The 19558-nt window shown below is 40.9% G+C and overlaps 1 protein-coding gene across 10 annotated transcripts in view; it reads right to left on the reverse strand.

Moving 5' to 3' along the window:
- DOCK10 (dedicator of cytokinesis 10) overlaps window positions 1-19558 on the reverse strand; it is a 206601-nt gene that overhangs the window by 150801 nt on the left and 36242 nt on the right. For 4 of the 10 annotated variants that reach the window (XM_081861458.1, XM_081861460.1, XM_081861457.1 and 1 more), the window contains exon 1: window positions 5014-5299. The exons of 5 other annotated variants lie outside the window; for them this stretch is intronic. In XM_081861458.1, coding sequence (XP_081717584.1) covers window positions 5014-5175 — 162 coding nt within the window. In that variant the 5' untranslated portion in view covers window positions 5176-5299. Of the gene's footprint in view, window positions 1-5013; window positions 5300-19558 lie in introns of those variants that run through there. One more of the 10 variants, XM_081861459.1, reaches the window with a different exon arrangement.

Genomic DNA, 19558 nt, shown 5'->3' on the forward strand with positions numbered 1-19558 from the left:
TACTACTAAAAATATTTATTTCATAAACATCATTTAATCCTTGACTTTTACAAATAAAATAAAAAAGCCTTGGCTGTAGTCGTTAATTCTCAGATACAGAGAGAGTCTATCTATTTCTTTTATATCACTATGTTGTCTAAACAGAAGCCTGGCAGTATATGGCTGTACAAGGCTCAGCCTGTGATTGCTTCGCGTAACATTTTCTGACATAGGAACCTTCAGTCTAACTCAGGGAGACCCAACATGGTGCCCTGATATTTTGTGGCCCTCAACTCCCATCTTCTCTAACAATTGGCTATACTGGCTGGCACTAGTCCAATCATGTCTGGAGGGCACCAAACTACCTACACCTGGTCTAACTCATGACTTCCTACTACCTCCTGTGAACTACCAGTAACACTCCTGCAATCCTCCTAAGTGCCTCCATTAGGTTGCACATTCTTTAGAGCAACACAGAAGACTGGGGTGTACAATGGCTTCAAGCACCTAGGCAACTATTCACTTAAGACAAGGTAACATACATTGCTACAGACCTTTCCCAGTGGAAATCTTATTTCCTGTTATAAGACAATTGACTTTTGTGGGGAGAAAAGAACCACACAGGTTAGAAATAGAGCATCCCTTCATCTTCCAGTGCTGAAAAGCAGGAAGCCTAGTATCTTTTCAGCTGACCCAACTACAAACAATCACTCTGACCTAATGCTAAGTCTCCTGCACAAAGTCATGTGTTTATTTGTGATTAGAAAATATTGGAGAGAACACAAAGCAGTATTTGGAGCTGGCATCCGAGTGGCTACTCATTGATTGGAAATTGTTCTAGGATGTACATAGTGTTGCTGTACTAGTGTTTTAGTACATCCACCTGGAGCATCTCATTGATGGATGCATTATAAAAAACAATCAATAAATACATCAACTTTAATAATTAATAAATATTATTATGCATCAAAACTTCTGAGTACGCTAGAAAGCAACCAAATTGGAAAATCACTGTCTCTCTCAGATGATACGGCATACAATGTCTGACTAAATGTAGCAACTTTGAGGTCTTTGGATGAAGCCCTCTAACAAATAATAGTAAGCCTTACTGTGGTTCAACCATTTAAAGTTTAATCAGGTGCAGCTATTTAGATGTCTGCTTGATAATTCCATCCATGCAACAGCTGATCTTATTCTCAAAGAATCTAATGAAGGAACTGAAACACAACACACAACCAAGTCACACAAGTAGCCTCTAATGACAGTCTCAAATGGCTGTCCAAATTCACAGCCCACTCAGTTTCACAATATTTGGGTGTATTTGCTGAACAAGGCACAAATCCTGTTTACTACCTCATCTTCTAGAAAGAATAAATACTTCAGGTGCTTTTGTAAAATTCTCTGTTCTACAGGAAACAGAAATTTAGCAAACTTCTTTTTAGATTGCTTCTTATGGACTCTGAACTCAATAAGAAGGAAGTGACTGAGCTTGTAAAAACAGGGAAAGGCTATTCACTGAAGTACTGTACTGATATGAGGCTATGTAATTACACAAAGGGTACTATAGAAATCCTATAGAAATCAATGCCTCATTTATTTATTTTATTTTTTGCAAGGCTCCTGTGACTTTAAACAGTTGCATGATCAACTGCCATGGACTGGTTTGGACAAAGAGGAATGGTGGGAGGAACCAGCTGGGAAACCCCCAAGGGAAGAAGGCTCAGAGTCCAGAGAGTGGTGATGGGACAATGAATGGTCAGAGGGAGAAGAGGAAAAAGACTGGGAGGAAGAGGTGTTGGAAGCTGAAGAGGTAACAGATCTTAGTGAGATGGGATAGTCTGTGGCAGGGGGGAGTCCAGAATCAGAGGCAGAAGCTGAAGAAGGAGAGTGAGGCCAAGAGGCAGAGATGAGTCTGGCTGGTGAAAAGGCACGGGTGTCTCCCCCTCCTCCTGTGACAAATCCCCCCCCCCCCCAGTCTGCAAGAACCAAGAGAGGCATGAAAAGGGTGGAGAAGTTAACTTCATGCAGGCATAGTCTCAGATTGCTTGGAAAAAACCCTGTGGGGAGGCAAGGGCCCTGTCTCAGCAACTGCTTCATGGGGGCAAGACTTACTGGAGGTGAGTTGTTCTGCTCATTACGCCTGACACTCCTATGCAGATCCTGTTTTTGCTAATAAAGAGTTAACTCCTATTTGCTCAGTGTGATTTACTGCTGGCTCACTCCTGTCATCAACATATACTTGTTAGGATATAGTTCTGTCTCCCTGGCAGTATCCCAACAATATTAAGTGCCCCCCACAATCCCCTCCCATGCAGCTACAGTAATGGGGAGAGATTAATATATGTAATTCATCTAGCTGCTTTAAAAACATAAAAGCTTCCAGGTGGGGAGATGTTGGCAACTATTGCGTCACATACCTTTCACTGGTTTTAAATGGCTTTGCATTTCTATTTTTTATTCTAAGCAAGGAAGTAATTCTATGGAAAAGTGTTCTATTATACATTCATAGCTTCCACATAAATAATAAGTTTTCATCTGATGTCAATGAAAACGGACAACCTGTGCATACATTGGGTGAGAGCTCCTCATGTGCCCTTGAGCATTCCAAAAAATACCACATTTTGTCACAAGTAAGTAGCTCTGTGGTTGAATTTCACAGCTCTCCATGGAAGGCTTACCCAAATAGGGGGCTATTCCACCAACCTCAATGTATGCTCAGCCAAATACATTGTTTCAAAACATTGTTACATATGACACCCCAATCTCTGCTGAATGGCTACATGAGATTCCAGGGGTTCCAGATGCTCACCCAGGGTTGTGCTAACTAAACCTAGTGCAAGACGGCACCTTTTTCTTGCTGCACAGCCTGCCACCATGACCTTGGCAACGTCTTGCCTAGTTGATGGTTTCCATAGACTTGCTTCCAGCACCTTTTGCCATTCTTAACAACTTCTATCTCAGTTGAGGCCCTAGCATCTTCCCTTCAATATTCCAAATATTATCTAAATTCTACAATTTACTCAATTCTAACATTCACTAACTCTAGCAGTTATGGCTGTCAATTGCTCCCCGAAACCTGTAATAGTATCTATTTTCTGTCCAAATACTTGCATTTTAAAATGCTTTCCATGTAAGAATATGAAAGCAATATGTAGGTTGTTCATGTGCACTATTTCAGTGTAATATCTGTGTTTTAGAATTTCTGCTCAGGAAACTCACTTGTGATGCATGTCATTAAGAAAGAAGATAAGCCCTGAATTCCTCAGTGCTAGGTGTTAGTGAAATTGCCTTTCTCAGCAGGCCTTCTCAACCATGGCATCCCAATCAGGGAATGCTCTTCCCAGAGAATTCCATCTTTCCCCCCTTCTGGTGCCATGATAATGCATTTAAATTTTCCCAAACCTTTTGCACATAATTTTAGTCCTACTGATTGTTTTTTATCTGGCTTCTAAACTCTTGCTGCCTTTTAGTTCTTGTGTTCACTGTGATAATCTGGATTTGTATTGTTTATTTTCACCCTAATGCAAACCATCCTGGGAATTAATTCACCTTAGTTAAACCATCCTGGTATAAACATATCTATAATAAATCAATTACAAACAGAAATGTTCATTAAAAGAACGTGAAATTTTGAAACTTGCAAAGACAGGCCACTGCGGTCCATAAAGAGAAATCCTTCCTAAGGCAATTTGTGCTAACAGTGGTGCTAATAGTAGTATCTGGGTGATACTACTGGATACCTGGAATATCCTTTGTTAAAACAGGGAGTTAGCCACAGAGACTTGTACCACAATAGTCCATGTCAGCTGTCTAGACTGGCAGAACACAAGTGAAAGCTGAACATGTATTCTGCAGGGACAGAATCTACTGATATCCAATATGAACCATGTAGACATAAGGTATGAGTATGGGACTAAAAACACACTTGTCCCCTTTTACATTCCATATATCTGAATGTCTATGAATAATTAAGAGGCTCTTTCCTATGGAGCAGCATTGTGGATTTTCTACTCAGGTGCAGTGTGCTGCAGGAACCTAAATGATATTCACTGATACTTTACCCTGTGGGGAAAGATGTGCATAACATGTAGAACTGAGCAATATTAACACGAGGCAACATCATACCTGCCTTGAGACTTTGCAATGTACTAGTGCATCCGAAAACACTGTGCTGTGGTCATGGTAACTGGAAATAAAATGCTGAGAACTAAACAATCAAGACCATTCTTGTTTTATACCCTAATCAGAAATAATAAGAAATTCAGTTGAAGTGTTTTGGGGAATGGAAAGGGGAGCAGGAGGGTGGTCTCATTTCATTGTGCTCTTACTCTTAAATCTTCTGCTTGAAAAAGCCAATTCTAGCACAACCAACATACCTAGTTTAAATTGGAGGTACATCTCTGAGCCCAAGTCACCACGATTCTTTTCAACCAAAGCAAAATAAATACGAAGAGATCTCTTGTATTCATTCATAATCTAATAAGTCACTCTTAATGTGGAAAAGCCTACTGGCAGGGTAAAGAAATCTCTAGCTGCCGTAAAAAAAAATTAACAAAAATATACACCTTAAAGACTAAAAGGAATCATTTGCAACAATTGGTTGTGAGGAACTATGGGAAGGTGCTAGGAAATCACTTTGCTCTATAATATGGCTGTGTCTATACCACTGAGGCAGAAGTTTTGAAGGAAGATGACAGAAACACTATAGAATTCAAAACAAATTATAGTCAAAATAAAATGATGCTGTTTGCAGCAACTAGAACAAAATGCAGAAAGAAATCCTGTCAGGTAGCAAAATGCCCTTTTCTCTATTGCATACAGCCTTTCCTAGTTTCAGCTGCAGAGTGGTGGAAATTGCACTCTGTTAGGTAAGAGGCAGAATTTCAATTAGAGGGTTTCACAGAGTTTCAAGCATGTTAGCAAATGCTCTTTTCTCCTCTTCTCCCCCACTCTCTATCGCAAGTCAAGAAATCACAAAACAATAGTCCTAAAAACCCCTCTCAGCTGTCACTGTATGCAAAGAGTATACTGTACCATTATGATGAGAGTTCTGGGTCTGCTCATTTCATCATCACTATCCAGAGGCAGGATTTCATGTGACAATTCCTCTTGCCGTCTTCTACAAATATGTGCACAGTTCCTCTGTACCACTGAACGAAAGGCATGAAGCAGAACAATGCTGGCAGCACAGCCCATAGCTGCATCCTGAAGCCTACAAAATAACTTCTATGTTTATGCTATGTTTGAAAAACAGTAGCTCCTTGTCTCTGAAAACAGCCTACAGTGCAGCTGCAGCCAGCCAGCTCGCTCCAATCATTTCCTTGAGCTGCAATCATCTGATCACAACCAAATAGCTTGGATGCAGATATAGGAAAGATTTGATCCACTGAAACAACATAACACACACACAGAGAGACGACACACAGAGTATTAAGGTCCTTCTTCTTCTTCTTCTTCTTCTTTTTTTTTTTTGCAGTAACTGTTTCTGAAAACACAGAACAATTTTTTTTCTTTAGCAATAATCCTCCTCCTCCTCCTCCTGATCCCAGATTCAGAGAGCTGAAAAGTATAAACCAGCTGTTTAATAAAAAAAAAAAATCTGGCAAGACTCATTTAAATGCCTGTTAACAATCACAGAGAGGAAAATCAGCAATGACAACCATAAGGAGGATTAAACAGTGATGACTAAAAATGAAATACTTTGTTGTATTGCTTTATTAAGGATGAAAAATAAAATCCAGCTTCTGCTTCATTGAGGCACATAGGCTGGTACCTTTGGATGAAAGTGTTTCATTTTCTCAAACGAAATTAACATGTTAAAGTATTAAAACATGATGGGGCGGATAATAACAATAAATGGGTTGCACAGCTCATGCCCGAACATCAATGGCTTCATGAAAAACACCACTGTTTAGCTATGAAATGCTTTTCAAGACTAGTTTTTTTGTGAGTGATCCCACACAAACACTTCTGCAGACTGTGGCATTTTTTTATACTGGCAGAGGCAGTTTGTGTGTGGCAAATCTTTCTAGGAGGGCTCACTTCCAAGGAATTAAGCACAGATTATCTCTCCACCCACCCACCCCCACAGCCACCACCACCCCTCAAAAGAAAAATAAAAAAGCAAGGTAACCAACTGGGAAGCATTAGTAAATGTTTTATTGCTAATAATTAATGCAGAGAAAGAAACAGGGTTTGAGCAGTTAACAACTTAGTATTCTAACTGCTGGCAGAGAAGTAATTGAGAAAGCTGCTAAAAAGAGGTGCTTAGAAACCACATGACCCCGTTTGGATAAATATCAAGATCTTAATGGTACAGTTGTGTGAGGTAAGAGTACTTCAGGGAAAGTTGGCACTAAGCCTCATTTCTCACAAATGAAGAGAGCTGCGAGTGTTGCAAGGAAGATGTTTTCAGAAGGAACAGCATTCTCATTTCTCTGCTTATTTTCTCACTATCTGTTGCATCTGCAGTCACATCTGTCTTCACTTTCAAAACATTGTTTCTGTCTACACACATGCGCGTGCACACACACATGGCCCTACTGCTTTTGTAGGCAGTGGGAGCCTTGCCATTCACTTTCATGGGGACTTGAGTAAGCCTGTAATTCCTGTTGATGTAATCTTTGGAACGGCTGTTTCATAGAATGGATTGTTTAAAAAGAGAATGGGGCTGCTAACACTGTTCTCCGGAACCATTTTACACAGGGGTTGATTAGGATTTAATTGCTCAGTAATCTGTCACAATATGGCAGCATTTAAATGAAAATATTTACCAGGGCCATTAAATGGCTCGCTTTTTAAAAAAAGGCCTCCTGGCCACTGCCAAATGTTTCTCTTTGCTTGTATCAAGAGCGAACTGACTGCAGTACTTTGATCTATTCTCTCTTGCTCTGTCATGTATGCATATATGAGAGGCAAACAGGCATAGTAAACAGCATTTGCATCTATCCGCCTTGAGTTTTGTTAGCATCCTTCCAGGAAACGCTTTGCTTCCCCCCCCCCCAGGTCATCTCACTAGAAAACTCCTTCTCTTGAATCATGATCTGGTGCATAGGAAAGTTACACGTTAGAAAAGTCCAAGGCATACTTTTTTGTGCTTAGCAGTTTCATTTCTTCAAATACACTTGCAGCAACACAGTGCTGTCATTCCTGCTTCAAAATGGGATGCCTCTCTGACTCTTGCCTGCACCATTTGTCTTTTCATTACTTCACTTCTGCACATTAGGAAGAAGCTGACCCTTTTGGGAGATAAGAGACTAAAATACTTATCATTGCTGGTCTTAATAGCACCAGTCTGGGTTTGACTAACTTCCATTATGGTGTATGTAGTTTGCTCTTCTAGTGTCTGCTGCATGGCCTTGGGCAATATTAATGTCCCTGGCATGACAGGCTGCTGCTGTTATTTTACTCATATCATACTGGAGTGCTTGGAGTTTGGTTTCTATGGCAACAAGGCCCAATTTCACCATGCAACTGGATGCCATACAATTGTTTTCCAAATCCCTTTAAAAAACTAGTGGAGGAAAATTCCCACAGAACTGAACAGTCCTGGATCAGGTCCATTCTCTTTAAATGCTTTAATAAGGAGACAGAGAAGAATTGCTCGACATATGGCTAGGAAGCAGCTGTGGCTTATAATCGCTATAAAGAAGTATAAAGAGAACAAAGCCTACCCCAAGGGAACAAGACAAACTCTTTGTAATTCATAGAACTGTAGAATTGTAGAGTTGGAACGGATCCTGAGCATCATACTCCAACCTACTGCAATGCAGGAATCTCAACTATAGCATCCATGCTATAGCATCCAGATGGCCATCCAACCTCTGCTTAAAAACCTCCAAGGAAGATTGGAGATCTTCCTGAGAGAGTCCATTCCACTGTTTGAACAGCTCTTACTATCAAAAAGTTATTCCTTAAGTTTAGTTGGAATCTCATTTCTTGTAAATTTAAGCCATTGGTTTGGGCTGCTCCCCCTGGAACAGGAGAAAACAAACTTGCTCAATTTTCCATGAGACACCCCTTCAGGTATTTGAAGATGACTATCATAGCTCCCCTCAGTCTCCTCTTATCTGGGCTAAACATATCCAACTCCCTCAACCATTCCTCATAAGGTTTGGACTCCTGACCCTTTATCATCTTGGTCACCCTGCTGTGTGGATGAAAAGCCAGAGGAGTTTTGTGCTTCAAACTAAGGCAACTGTAGGCCAAATGGGTTGCAGAAAAGGAAAGCAGCAACTGCACTTATTTACTGTTAACCAGCCATTTATTTACTGGGTATCTTACGAAATTATCTTTATACAGACAGCAATGTATAAACTAGATCTGAAGATCTGGAAGGGCCCAGATAATAATCTACTGAAGAGTTCTTCAACCTGGTGTCATCCAGGTAGTCCAAATTGGACTACAATTCTTTTCAGCTCTGGCCAGAATGGCCAATGCTCAGGGATGCTGGCCACAGTAATCCAAAACATCTGGAACGAACCAGGTTACCACCCAAAAGGTAGGATGATCCTTTCACCCAGATCCATCTAGGCACATGCCGTTTGGACTATTGTGTTCTGGGGCATCACACTTTAAGAAGGAAGGAGGCAACCTGGAAGGGATGCAGAGGAATGCAAAATGGTGATCAGCACTGTGGCAAGAAAGTCATATGTCAAAAAGTTGAAGGTGTTGGGCATGTTCAGTCTGATAAAAAGAAGATTGGGGAAAACAGAATCATAGAACAGTAGCATTGGAATCATCCATGCTAGGATCAGCCATGAGGATCATCTAGTTCAACCTCCTGCAATGCAGAAATCTTTCACCTGTTGTGGGGCTCAAACCCACAACCCTGAAATTAAGTCTCAAACTCTACCACCTCCATGCCAGAAGAAGTGTTCTGGGCTGAGCAGAGGAAGACAACCCGTCAGCACAGCAAATCAACTGTTTGGCTTGAACCACCAAACTTTTTCCCCCCTTCCAAAACTGTCACCCTATCTAGCTGATTCCATGGGAAAGGCCCATATAATAAGGCCTGCGGTCTTGTTTCAAAGTTAGATCTCTTCAACTTCTCTTGCTTTAGGGCAGATTCTGTTCATATCCTTTCTGACTATTGACAGAATTTATTTTTGTAAGATTGCACATTTTATCTTTCAGTATAGCTTTTTTGATTGAAATTACTTAGCCAGGGATCACACAAGTGATGAAAGGCAAGATGTAAATTGAAATAATTAGTCAATCAGTCAGTTGGCAGTATGGCCAAAGACTTTATGCTTAAGTCGTATGAGCTCCATTCATCTGTAAAGCAATACGTCTAAATTGCTATATTAAATCACCAAGGAAAAAACACCTATTAAAATCACCTTGATTCAAATCAGTTACTCATACATTCATCCTATCTCATTGTTCTCAGTGCCACAACTAACATTTGCTTGATTGCATCTTATTTATTTACCGTATTTATCTATCACATTTATATTTCACCATTGCCCCCTCCTCATCTAGTGTTCACATCAACCTTGCCTAGTAGGTTAGGCTGAGAAGTATGGACTGACCCCAGGTCACCCAGTGAGCTTCGTGGCTGAGTGGGTATTTGAACCCTGGTCCCCCAGGTCCTAGACCAATACTCTCCCAACCACTGCACCACATTGGCTCTCACGTATTCTTATGTGTTGAGGACTCTTAAGAACTAGAGGCCAAGACAGGTGATTTGCAGTTCTGAGAATGAGATCTGTAGCACTCTGAATGTGCTTCGAGAGCACTTTTTAAATATATGATATTCATTGCTATATGTTGCAGCTAGCTACTCCTGCTATGTTACAGACACATGCAAATGAAAGAAAACTCAAAGCACATTCACAGCCCGGGGGGAAAGGATAAGAACCACCATTATCATTGTGAGAAATGGTCCATCTAGTGCAATAAAGTGACACAAAATAGAAGCTGGATCAGATGAGACAAAAGGAACTATTCAAGAAGCAGAGCACTTACGGAATGAGCAAACAGAAGTGGTAGTTAACTAGGAATATCTAGCAGTCAGTGATGAATACATAAATTGGATCAGGACCAATTACAGATTCCCGCGGCACCCCGCTTACTCTCTGCAACGAAAAAGCAAACTCAAGTATGATAAACACAAAGTAATTTAAAATGTGCACACTGAAAGAACAACTTTTTCAGTATTGAAGTGAAAATATGTCGCAGCACAGGAACCAACCGACAATACATTGTTCAAAAGAAATGGATCAAGAGAGAAATCAATATAATGATAATTCTGAATCCCTCGAACTGTCTTATTACAAATGGTGGGCAGATATAGTTGCTGTTGATGAGGGTGAATGTGTTGCTGTTGTTGCTGTTGTGCATAGACACTCCGTTATTTAGAAAGGGGAGCAGCATCCATTTGAAAAATAAAACCTCTTGCGTCAGACAGACAGATAATCACAATATCTCGCAGTTAAAGAGTGACATAATTTCTTCAAAATACTACTGTTAGCAAACAGACAAATGAGGAACTGCAGGAAATTAGTAAGCATATGGCACCCTCTAGGGAGTAACCCTCGAAAGGCAGCTAGATCACCCTGAAATATTTTAAGTAAGTAGCTTCCCGGATTGCAACTATGCCTACTGAAATTTCTTTAGCATTTAAAAAACTAGGAATTTTTAATTCCAGCTGACCACTTAATCCAAGCTAAATGAGAGAAGGGCAAGGGAGCAAGCATTTGGATCTAGTCCTGCCTTGAACAATGGATCATCACTATAACAGGCAGATAGCCCAGGCAGAAACAAAGCTCTGTGTGGTGTTCACACAGAGCCCCCCCAGTCGTTCCACGGACTATTGACCCTGCACCACCACAGCTTATCTCTTCCACTGCCACCAACAAGGTTTCCTTGGGAATATATTCAGACTCAGTCAGGTTGTAATGTATTAACAAAGATTCCAGTTTATTGTCAACGCAAACAAGTTTTAAATACAGTGAACGCTCAGGTTGCGAACGTGATCCATGCAGGAGGACGTTCGCAACCCGCAGTGTTCACAACCCACAGCACCGCGTCTGTACACAGGCGGGTGGCGATTCGGTGCTTCTGTGCATGCGTAAAGCGCGAGGGCCAAAACCTGGAAGTTCTCCATTCCGGTACTTCCGGGTTCAGCGCGGTGCACAACCCGAAAACGCACAACCTGAAGCGTCTACAACACAAGGTATGGCTGTACTTTGAAACACTAGTCCGATTCACTCTCTCTGTCTCCCCTCTGTGTCTAACTCACTCTGACTCCTATGCCTCCCACCCACAAGAAACCAACCGAACTAACTGCCAAACCCCCTGTGTTGAGCCTTAAACACAGTTAGGCTCCGCCCCTGGGCTTTCTTATTGATCAGCCTATCAACCCTTTCTCTCTTTCCCCCAGTACAACATCTCCATAATGAGTCCATAATGAGCCACACTCCACATCAGTGCTCTCCAGATATTGCGAAGTACCCCACACACCCCAATCAATCATTTCCTCAACTGCTAGGGAATAGTTGCATAAAGCATGAGTTTACACATCTGCAGCCATTGTGATGCATTGTTTGTCACTGTCCTTTCCCCCTCTCTCTTCCACGTTTGCTTCTGATGTGGTTGCTGAGAATATTTATTTATTATTTAAAAGCAGAATGCTTAGAGAATATTTCTTATAGAAAGTAAAACATTAAGTAAGCAACATCAACAAGAACCATTCTTTGGTTCAACTAAACCAGCCAGTTGAGGGAAGGGGTCCCCCACTCATTTGCCCTCTGGCACAGAGCAACTTCCTTTCTTATACTAAAGACCTGTACATATGGGCATTGCGACCCTTGCCCAGCTAATTCAGCAATGGAATCCCCCAAACTCACAACAGTATGCTTTCACCTTCATAAGTCAATAGTTCTTCCTCATAGTGGCAAGTGAGTCACAGCATTTGCAAACAGTGAAAACATCACATGGCAAGCACATTTCTGAGAAAGTTTAACATGCCACCTCAACGCAGCAGCAACTTCCTGTCAAGCTATCTAAAGTCACTCGGTCACCTAGCAGGAAACCCTAAACTTTGCTGTTCTCAGGCATCATTGCCATGCTTTGTTTTGAGCTGGCTTTGTTTTTGTAACTTGCTTTAGCGTGTGTAGTTTCTCTTGTCCCTGCAAAGGCTTTCAAAGTAACCATACTTCATCAGAAAGCTGAGACTGGGATAGGATTCATATGAGAGTGTGCCATTCAGCTAAGGTTTACTCAGAGCAGAGCCACTGAAATTAAAGGACATGATTAAGTTAGATCCATTAATTTGAATGGGTTTACTCTGGATAGCATCTTTATGTACTTAAGATTAATTGGTAGGGGGAAAGTATATGCAAGAAAAATCCAATTGATTTCAATTATATTAATTCACTAAGACCTAAAAGATCATAGTGCTTAAGTGTGAGAGGAGGCAAGTGCCTTTTTCAAATCTGGCCTCAGGCATAAATATCACCACTAGGTGATAATAATACTACCGGTATACTATCATGTGGGATTGTGGTAATTAATTCTAAGGTAATAAATATAATACTTGAAATGCACAGCATATGCAGAGTATGAATTAATCTGTGAAAAGTTGTCTCAGTTGACTATGTAAAATAAATAAATGGCCACGTAACACAACTGGGGAGTCAGCTTGTGTCTCTGATAACTTTTAAATAAATGTGCCTGTCAAACAAATAGAGAACTTAATTAGCTGGAATTTAATAGAACTTGCTCTGTAATCCTAAACATGTTTACTCAGAAGTAAGTCACATTCAGTTTAATTATCAGAAGTCTCTATAGCTGAACTAAATTCAAATTAGGGATTGACGGTTCAGTTTGTTCATGGCCCATGTCAGTGCCACATAAATTACATACATCTACTCTCTCTCTCCCCCACATTGATATGTGATTCTGCCCCCCCCCCAAAAAAAAACCTGCTTGAAATTTTGTATTTAAGTACATATTTTTGATCCTATTTTCTCACAAAATACAAATTTCTAAATGCAATTTATGCTACATGTTGATATATATATGCATTTTTGCTATGCTTTTTAAGCTGAGAACTGCACCACAAAATTCAGAGAAGAGAAAAATCTGCAAGATAAGCTGTGCTCTTATCCACAGATTAATAAGGAAGGGCAGATCAAGCCAATTCAAATCAGAATTCACAAAGAATGGGTTCTTCAAGCACCCCTAATAACTGGGTGAGGTTTTCAGATAACCTCTTGGGCTTTTAGCCACCTTCTTAAATAAGCCATTGTACGTATATACATTTCTGAAGATAGAACCATTTAAAGTTAAACACTATCATTCTAAAAGGACTGATTTCTTATTTCACAGTGAATAAACACAATTTGACACTGTGACACAAATCACATCAAAAATGTGCCGTACACATTGAGAGACATGGGGTTTTTTCCTCACTAGATGAAATGTAGGTTAAGCAGCAGAAACGCAGACAAGACAAGGTTTGACAAAAGGCAATAGTTCACTTAAGAAGGTCGAGTGAGTAGAGAAGGTGCTGTTTAAGGGAACAGAACATCAACACATGAGCTTTAAGTAGAGATGAAAGACTGGTAATTATAGGCAGAAACAAGGAAAAATTAAAAAGACACATACACCTCAAAAAGGAGGTGTAAATACAAATGCCATTGTATTATTGGGAGAAACTACTTCAGATTCAGAGTTCTGGTCTAAATTCCAGCCATAAATATCTTATTTCCAAATAGTGTTAATTGAATGTGATTTACCTACATCTAAGCCAGCATCCTCTTCTTGCAGTGGCGAACCAGTTGCCTATGGAAAACCCATAAGCAGAGTGTAACACCACTTTCCTCAGTTGTGATTCCCAACAACTGGTATCCCCAATGGACCGGTAATTCTCATTTAAGCATAATATGCATTGCCGTCTGACATGCTCTCCAAAGAAGGACTAGATCACTTTCAGGTTCTAACTCTATGATTAAATATTATTTGCTGCACATTCTTGAAGCACAAAAATGTTGTGGCTGTGATCTTTTCAGAATAATCTCTTTCACACCTGCTTTTCTAATACCTAGAAATTATTATTTTTGAATCTAGTCTTCTTTCCTTTGCTTGTATACCCCAGTATTTTGACATTATTTTGGGGTGAGCTTATGTATGCTTTGCCTACTTTGTGTATGTTTGTATGATTACATTTTTTAAAAAACAGTTATTGCTAAAAAAAAACTACTTAGGTAGCCAGTGGATGGAAAATGGATACATCCTACTGCATATTTAGGGGAAACAGGAACAAACCCCTCAGCAAATTAGGGTACTTTGCTAGCTGTTGACAGTTTCTACTTCAGAGTCTCAGTTTTACATCTGACAGTTTTGCTGTACCAGTTTTCAGAGTGAGAGCTAGTAGAGGTGGGTGTGAGGAGTTATATCATAATAAGGCAGTTCCATCTTATACATTCCAACCAGCCCAAGTTTCATATCTGTCAACTCCACATGGCATGATGGTGTCACTAGTTAGTTCAAAGATAACCATTTCATGAAAAATGGATGAAGTGCTTACAGTTCCGTTATGCTGATCAACACCAAGAGACAGGACCAATAATTTCAGAGAACAGAGTGGAAGAATGTGTGCTTCTTGCCCTACAGACCCTCCCAGGAGTTAAGATCAACAGAGGGGGGCCATCTTGGTAGTACCACTGCCCTTGCAAGTTTGGGAAGTGGTGGTTTAGGAAGGAGCACTCTCTGTGGCAGCTCCTAAGCTGCGCAATTCCTTCCCTACAGAGGTGCAGCTGCTGAAGACATATCTCTTGACAGCTGCATTGCAAGGAGTTGAACTAGATAATCCTCAGGGTCCCTTCCAACTCTGTGATTCTTTACCCTGGCCTTTGACACTTCACTCACTCTCACACACCAGGACCCACCCTATTCTCCTGACTGTAGATTGAATTAACGGGGCTCCGCTCAAGTGCAAGTTCAATTGTTGAGAAAATCATCACCATCCCTACATACCAACTGGCATGCATAAAAGCAAAATGCCGTTAAATTTCACCTTCACAGATGATAGACATTCTGCGTTTATGAAACTGAACCCACCAGAACAAGGGTGGGTGGAAACAGAAGTCCGTCCAGACCCTTGAAGTAGGTGCCAGAACACAAAGTAACAATAAGAGCGTATGCCGAGAGAGGAAATTATAAGCCATCCTTTTCATAGCTTCTTTTTTCACTCCATATTTGATCATGAGTTTACTCATGACTGATTTGCTTGTGTTAGCTTAGACTTTTTTGTTTAGCAAAAGGTGATAATGTTTAATTTAGCCATCTGGTTGTCATGCTTCTTCTGCAAAGGTGGATAGCATAAGACTCCGGCTAGCTTTTGAAGTCCCACTGCATTTGCATTGTTTATCTGACTGTTGCACGCAGAAGATAAACTTATTTCAGATCATTGGTATCTGTATTCATTTGGATATCCACCAGTGCAAATAACAATTCATGCTCTTCATACAATTATCAATTATGTCAATGGCTTTTAAAAGTTAAATAGCAGGTACAGAGGCCCCAATCTGGGGAGCAGGGGCTTTCATCCTTTGCCACCTGCTGTGGGTCCGATCCTGATAAAATGGTCCCCCCCCCCAATCCGACCCATTCTCGGCAGAATGAGACGTTATACTACAAATGGCTACTGCTGGAAATAATGAAGGGAAAGCAGGCATTGGGAAGGTTTCAATTAGAAAAACAGAGAAATTAATGTACTTGGGGTAATTAAAAAATGACTCAACCTGACATTTCAAATTTACAGTTAGTATGTACTTTTTAGATTTCAGATAAGGTCTTTTCAAACCTTTGGTTAACCTATTTTCATACCAAATAGGTTAACCAAAGGTTTTGACTACCCTTTTGTATGTGCTTTTTCATAAAATTCATATCCTTTCTTTTTTCTTCTCCTAGATTAAGTATGGAAGAATTCCATGGGAGAGTGGAGGTTCATTGTATTTATAAGAAGAAGAAGAAGAAGAGTTTGGATTTGATATCCCGCCTTTCACTCCCCTTCAGGAGTCTCAAAGCGGCTAACATTCTCCTTTCCCTTCCTCCCCCACAACAAACACTCTGTGAGGTGAGTGGGGCTGAGAGACTTCAGAGAAGTGTGACTGGCCCAAGGTCACCCAGCAGCTGCATGTGGAAGAGCAGGGAATCGAACCCGGTTCCCCCCACTTGAAGGGGAAATTACTTTCAAGAAACATTTAAACCAGGGGTACCTAACCTGTCACCCTCCAGATGTTGCCAGATTACAACACCCACCATCCCTGGTCATTGGTCATTATGGCTAAGGCTGATAGCAGTTGGAGTTCAACAACATACTGTATAGTGGGCTACAGGCAAGCCATCCCTGTAACAGACCTACACTCGTAATAATGTAAACCTAAGCAGGCAGAGCAACAAATAAAACCAGAAAAAACATTCCTTTGTTGATCAGATTTAATTTTCCTTTCTTCACATCCATGCTGGTATCAGTTGTCTCCAGTTAGAGAAGAGGTGTTTTTCTCCTGCTGGTGCTTGTAAGCTAGCTGCATTCATTAAACACCATTATATCTGCATCATTTAATTTAGGTCAACATGTCAAAGTGATGCAAGTTCATATTTGCTCCCAGTCAGTCTATCTTACCCTCAATAACAAAAGAAAGCTAAACAAGCTGTATTTGGACTCAGCAATAGAAATCACCATGTACTTTATATTCCATGACGATACAGCACAAGGAGCACATGCACCATATATGGCATATAATTTTGTTTCTTCCTGTGCACAGTTGCTCTTTCCAAAGATAAATGTGAATGTTAGCCATCAATTTTGTACTTAAGAGTGATAGCAATGTGTTTAAGAAATGAGGGTTTTGAACAATCCTAAGCAAGTATGCATCAAGTCAAACACACCTGTTAACTAACCAATAGTTAGCAACTAACAAACACACCTGTTAACTAACTTTCAGCTTGATTTGTGACTACTCGACACTAGTCTTCCACGGCTAACAGCCTTCCCTATTTTTATTTATATGTTTTCTAATAAACTGTTATGCCGCACATCATCATTAGGGTGGTTTATACATATAAATATTATTGTTGAAATTATAAAACACAATGTAACAAATTAAGGCCAGTATTGCAACACATACCAAGCAAACACCACAAAACAGTTCCCCATTACAAATGGACGACTTATCAACTGTTCTGAAATACTGTATTGGCCTGAATATAAGCCTCACTTTCCCCCCAAATTCCAACCGTGAAAAGTTAAAGTGCGGCTCAAATTCGTGACCTTACAAAAATTGGCTTTTACGATATCACTGCTGAAATAGACATATGGTAAAACGGAACAGGTGTGAGAGTGAATTTTAAAGGAGCAGCTTATGTTCGGGTATTGTCTTTTTTCCTCCCTCCCCCCCCCCTTGAATTTTAAAGGTGCGGCTTATATTTGGGTGTGGCTTATAATCGGGCCAATACGGTGAAGAGATGTTTTCAGCTGCCATCAAAACTCATGCCAGCCTCATTTCTGATGGGAGGGTATTCCATAGCTGGCACCTCAAAAAAGGTCCTATAGCACACCACCACTCAATGTACTACAGGTACTAGCCAGAGCTTCAGAAGACCTTTTCCTGCAGATCTCCGGTCCCAGATAGATAGGTGTAGGGTGTGTTACAGAAGAGGGGTAGTCCGTGTGGGTCCATTCAGATGTTGCTGGACTACAGTTCTCATCATTCCTGATCAATGGCCATGCTGACCACAGCTGGTGAGGGTTGTGGTTGACTGCCTGGAGAGCCCTACACTGGCTAACCCAGTTATAGGTATACAGTATACTATACCTATATAGGTTAATTTTGATATGCTACTGGTTTCCTTCCCGCTTCCTCTTTTCTTATCGTTATAAGGGGGGGGGAGCAAATTGGCAGCAAAGACTGGGAAAATTGTCCATCTTATGCTATGGCTGCAAGTCTGCAGTGGGCATACATAGAGCTGTTATGTTTTTATGGAAACACTGCACATTGTGATATTGAAATGTATACATCATTGCAGTTAGCAACCATAGGAATTTAGGGTGAGTCATTGGTTTTTTACCATTTGTCTATGCTGAGTTCACTGCAGATTCCCTTCTTTTCAAATTTGATGGTTGGGAATGCGTGGAAATGGGGTAGGGAGGTGGATGAGTAGTAGAGGGCTTGTGTCAGTGGAAGAGTACCACCTGGCTGGGTGTTTCTGAGCCTAGAAACTCTTTATGCCATGGGTAGGCAAACTAAGGCCTGGGGACCAGATCCAGCCCAATTGCCTTCTGAATCCGGCCCATGGACGGTCTGGGAACCAGCGTGTTTTTATATGAATAGAATGTGCCCTTTTATTTAAAACGCATCTCTGGGTTATTTGTGGGGCCTGCCTGGTGTTTTTACATGAGTAGAATGTGTGCTTTTATTTAAAATGCACCTCTGGGTTATTTGTGGGGCATAGAAATTCATTCATTTTTTTTCCAAAATACAGTCCAGCCCCCCAAAGGTCTGAGGGACAGTGGACCGGCCCCCTGTTGAAAAAGTTTGCTGACCCCTGCAGTTTTATGCGGGTGTGTGGGTATGTACTTAAGAGATCTCTCAGAGAGCTCAGAAAGACCGAAATATATTATTCAAGAAGGGGGATTTCACCCATCACTAGAGCTAAATATTTCCAGCCCTTGACTGAAGGCTGGTTCACACACTGACCCAGTTGAGGAGCATGCATATACTGTTTCTCACCACGTGTACAATCTAATCTGTGGCATGGGAATGACACACATAGAATTAGAATCACAAGAAACTGGCCTACAAGGAAATATGCATGCATTTACCATTTTAGTCGTTAATTATTTTGTATGCACATATTCCCAGCATTTCTTTCTAAGGCTCTTCAGATCTCCTCCTTGATTAGACCTTCTCTTAAATGCCCCCTTATTTCCCTTCCTCAGTTGGCTGCTGAGCACATCATCACCATCTGAATACATATCTGCCATTCAAATATTGCAGTCTAATTATACAAAGAGCAACCCAGGTACCAAACATATTGACTGCACTATTTCCAGTCCTGAGGTGTCACCCCACTATCCCTGCTGAAGGCACCCTTACCTTGGATTGTGCAGCAGTGCCCACAAAGTGACACAGAGCTCTTGCAAGATCTCACGGAAGCCACCACCGCTTCTCTGCCATCAGTGGAGGCAGCAGGGTGGGCAGGGCACCTTTGGGGGCACTGCCCCTTGGGCTTCTGCTGCCCAAGGTGGCTGCCTCAGTCTGCCTCACAGGTGGGCCAACCCTGACTATTTCAGACTGCAGTTGGGGATTTGCATGATTCAATAAATCAAATGTTTATTACAGTCCATCAACCATCAAACAAAGTTCAAAATACAAGAAATACAAAAATCACATCCTCAGAAGAACCAGTTAGGAATTACTGAAGGTGACAAGGTAGAAACTAAAAATCATAACAGATCTGAGATATATTACAATGTTCAGATATATTGCCACCTGTAGCAAATTTATTAGTCCTTCTTTTGTAAGACTGACTCAGCTCAATTGATCTTTCGTGATAATCAGTCCAT

This window comes from Podarcis erhardii (assembly GCF_964252035.2).
Source record: "Podarcis erhardii genome assembly, chromosome: 5".
NCBI lineage: Eukaryota > Metazoa > Chordata > Lepidosauria > Squamata > Lacertidae > Podarcis > Podarcis erhardii.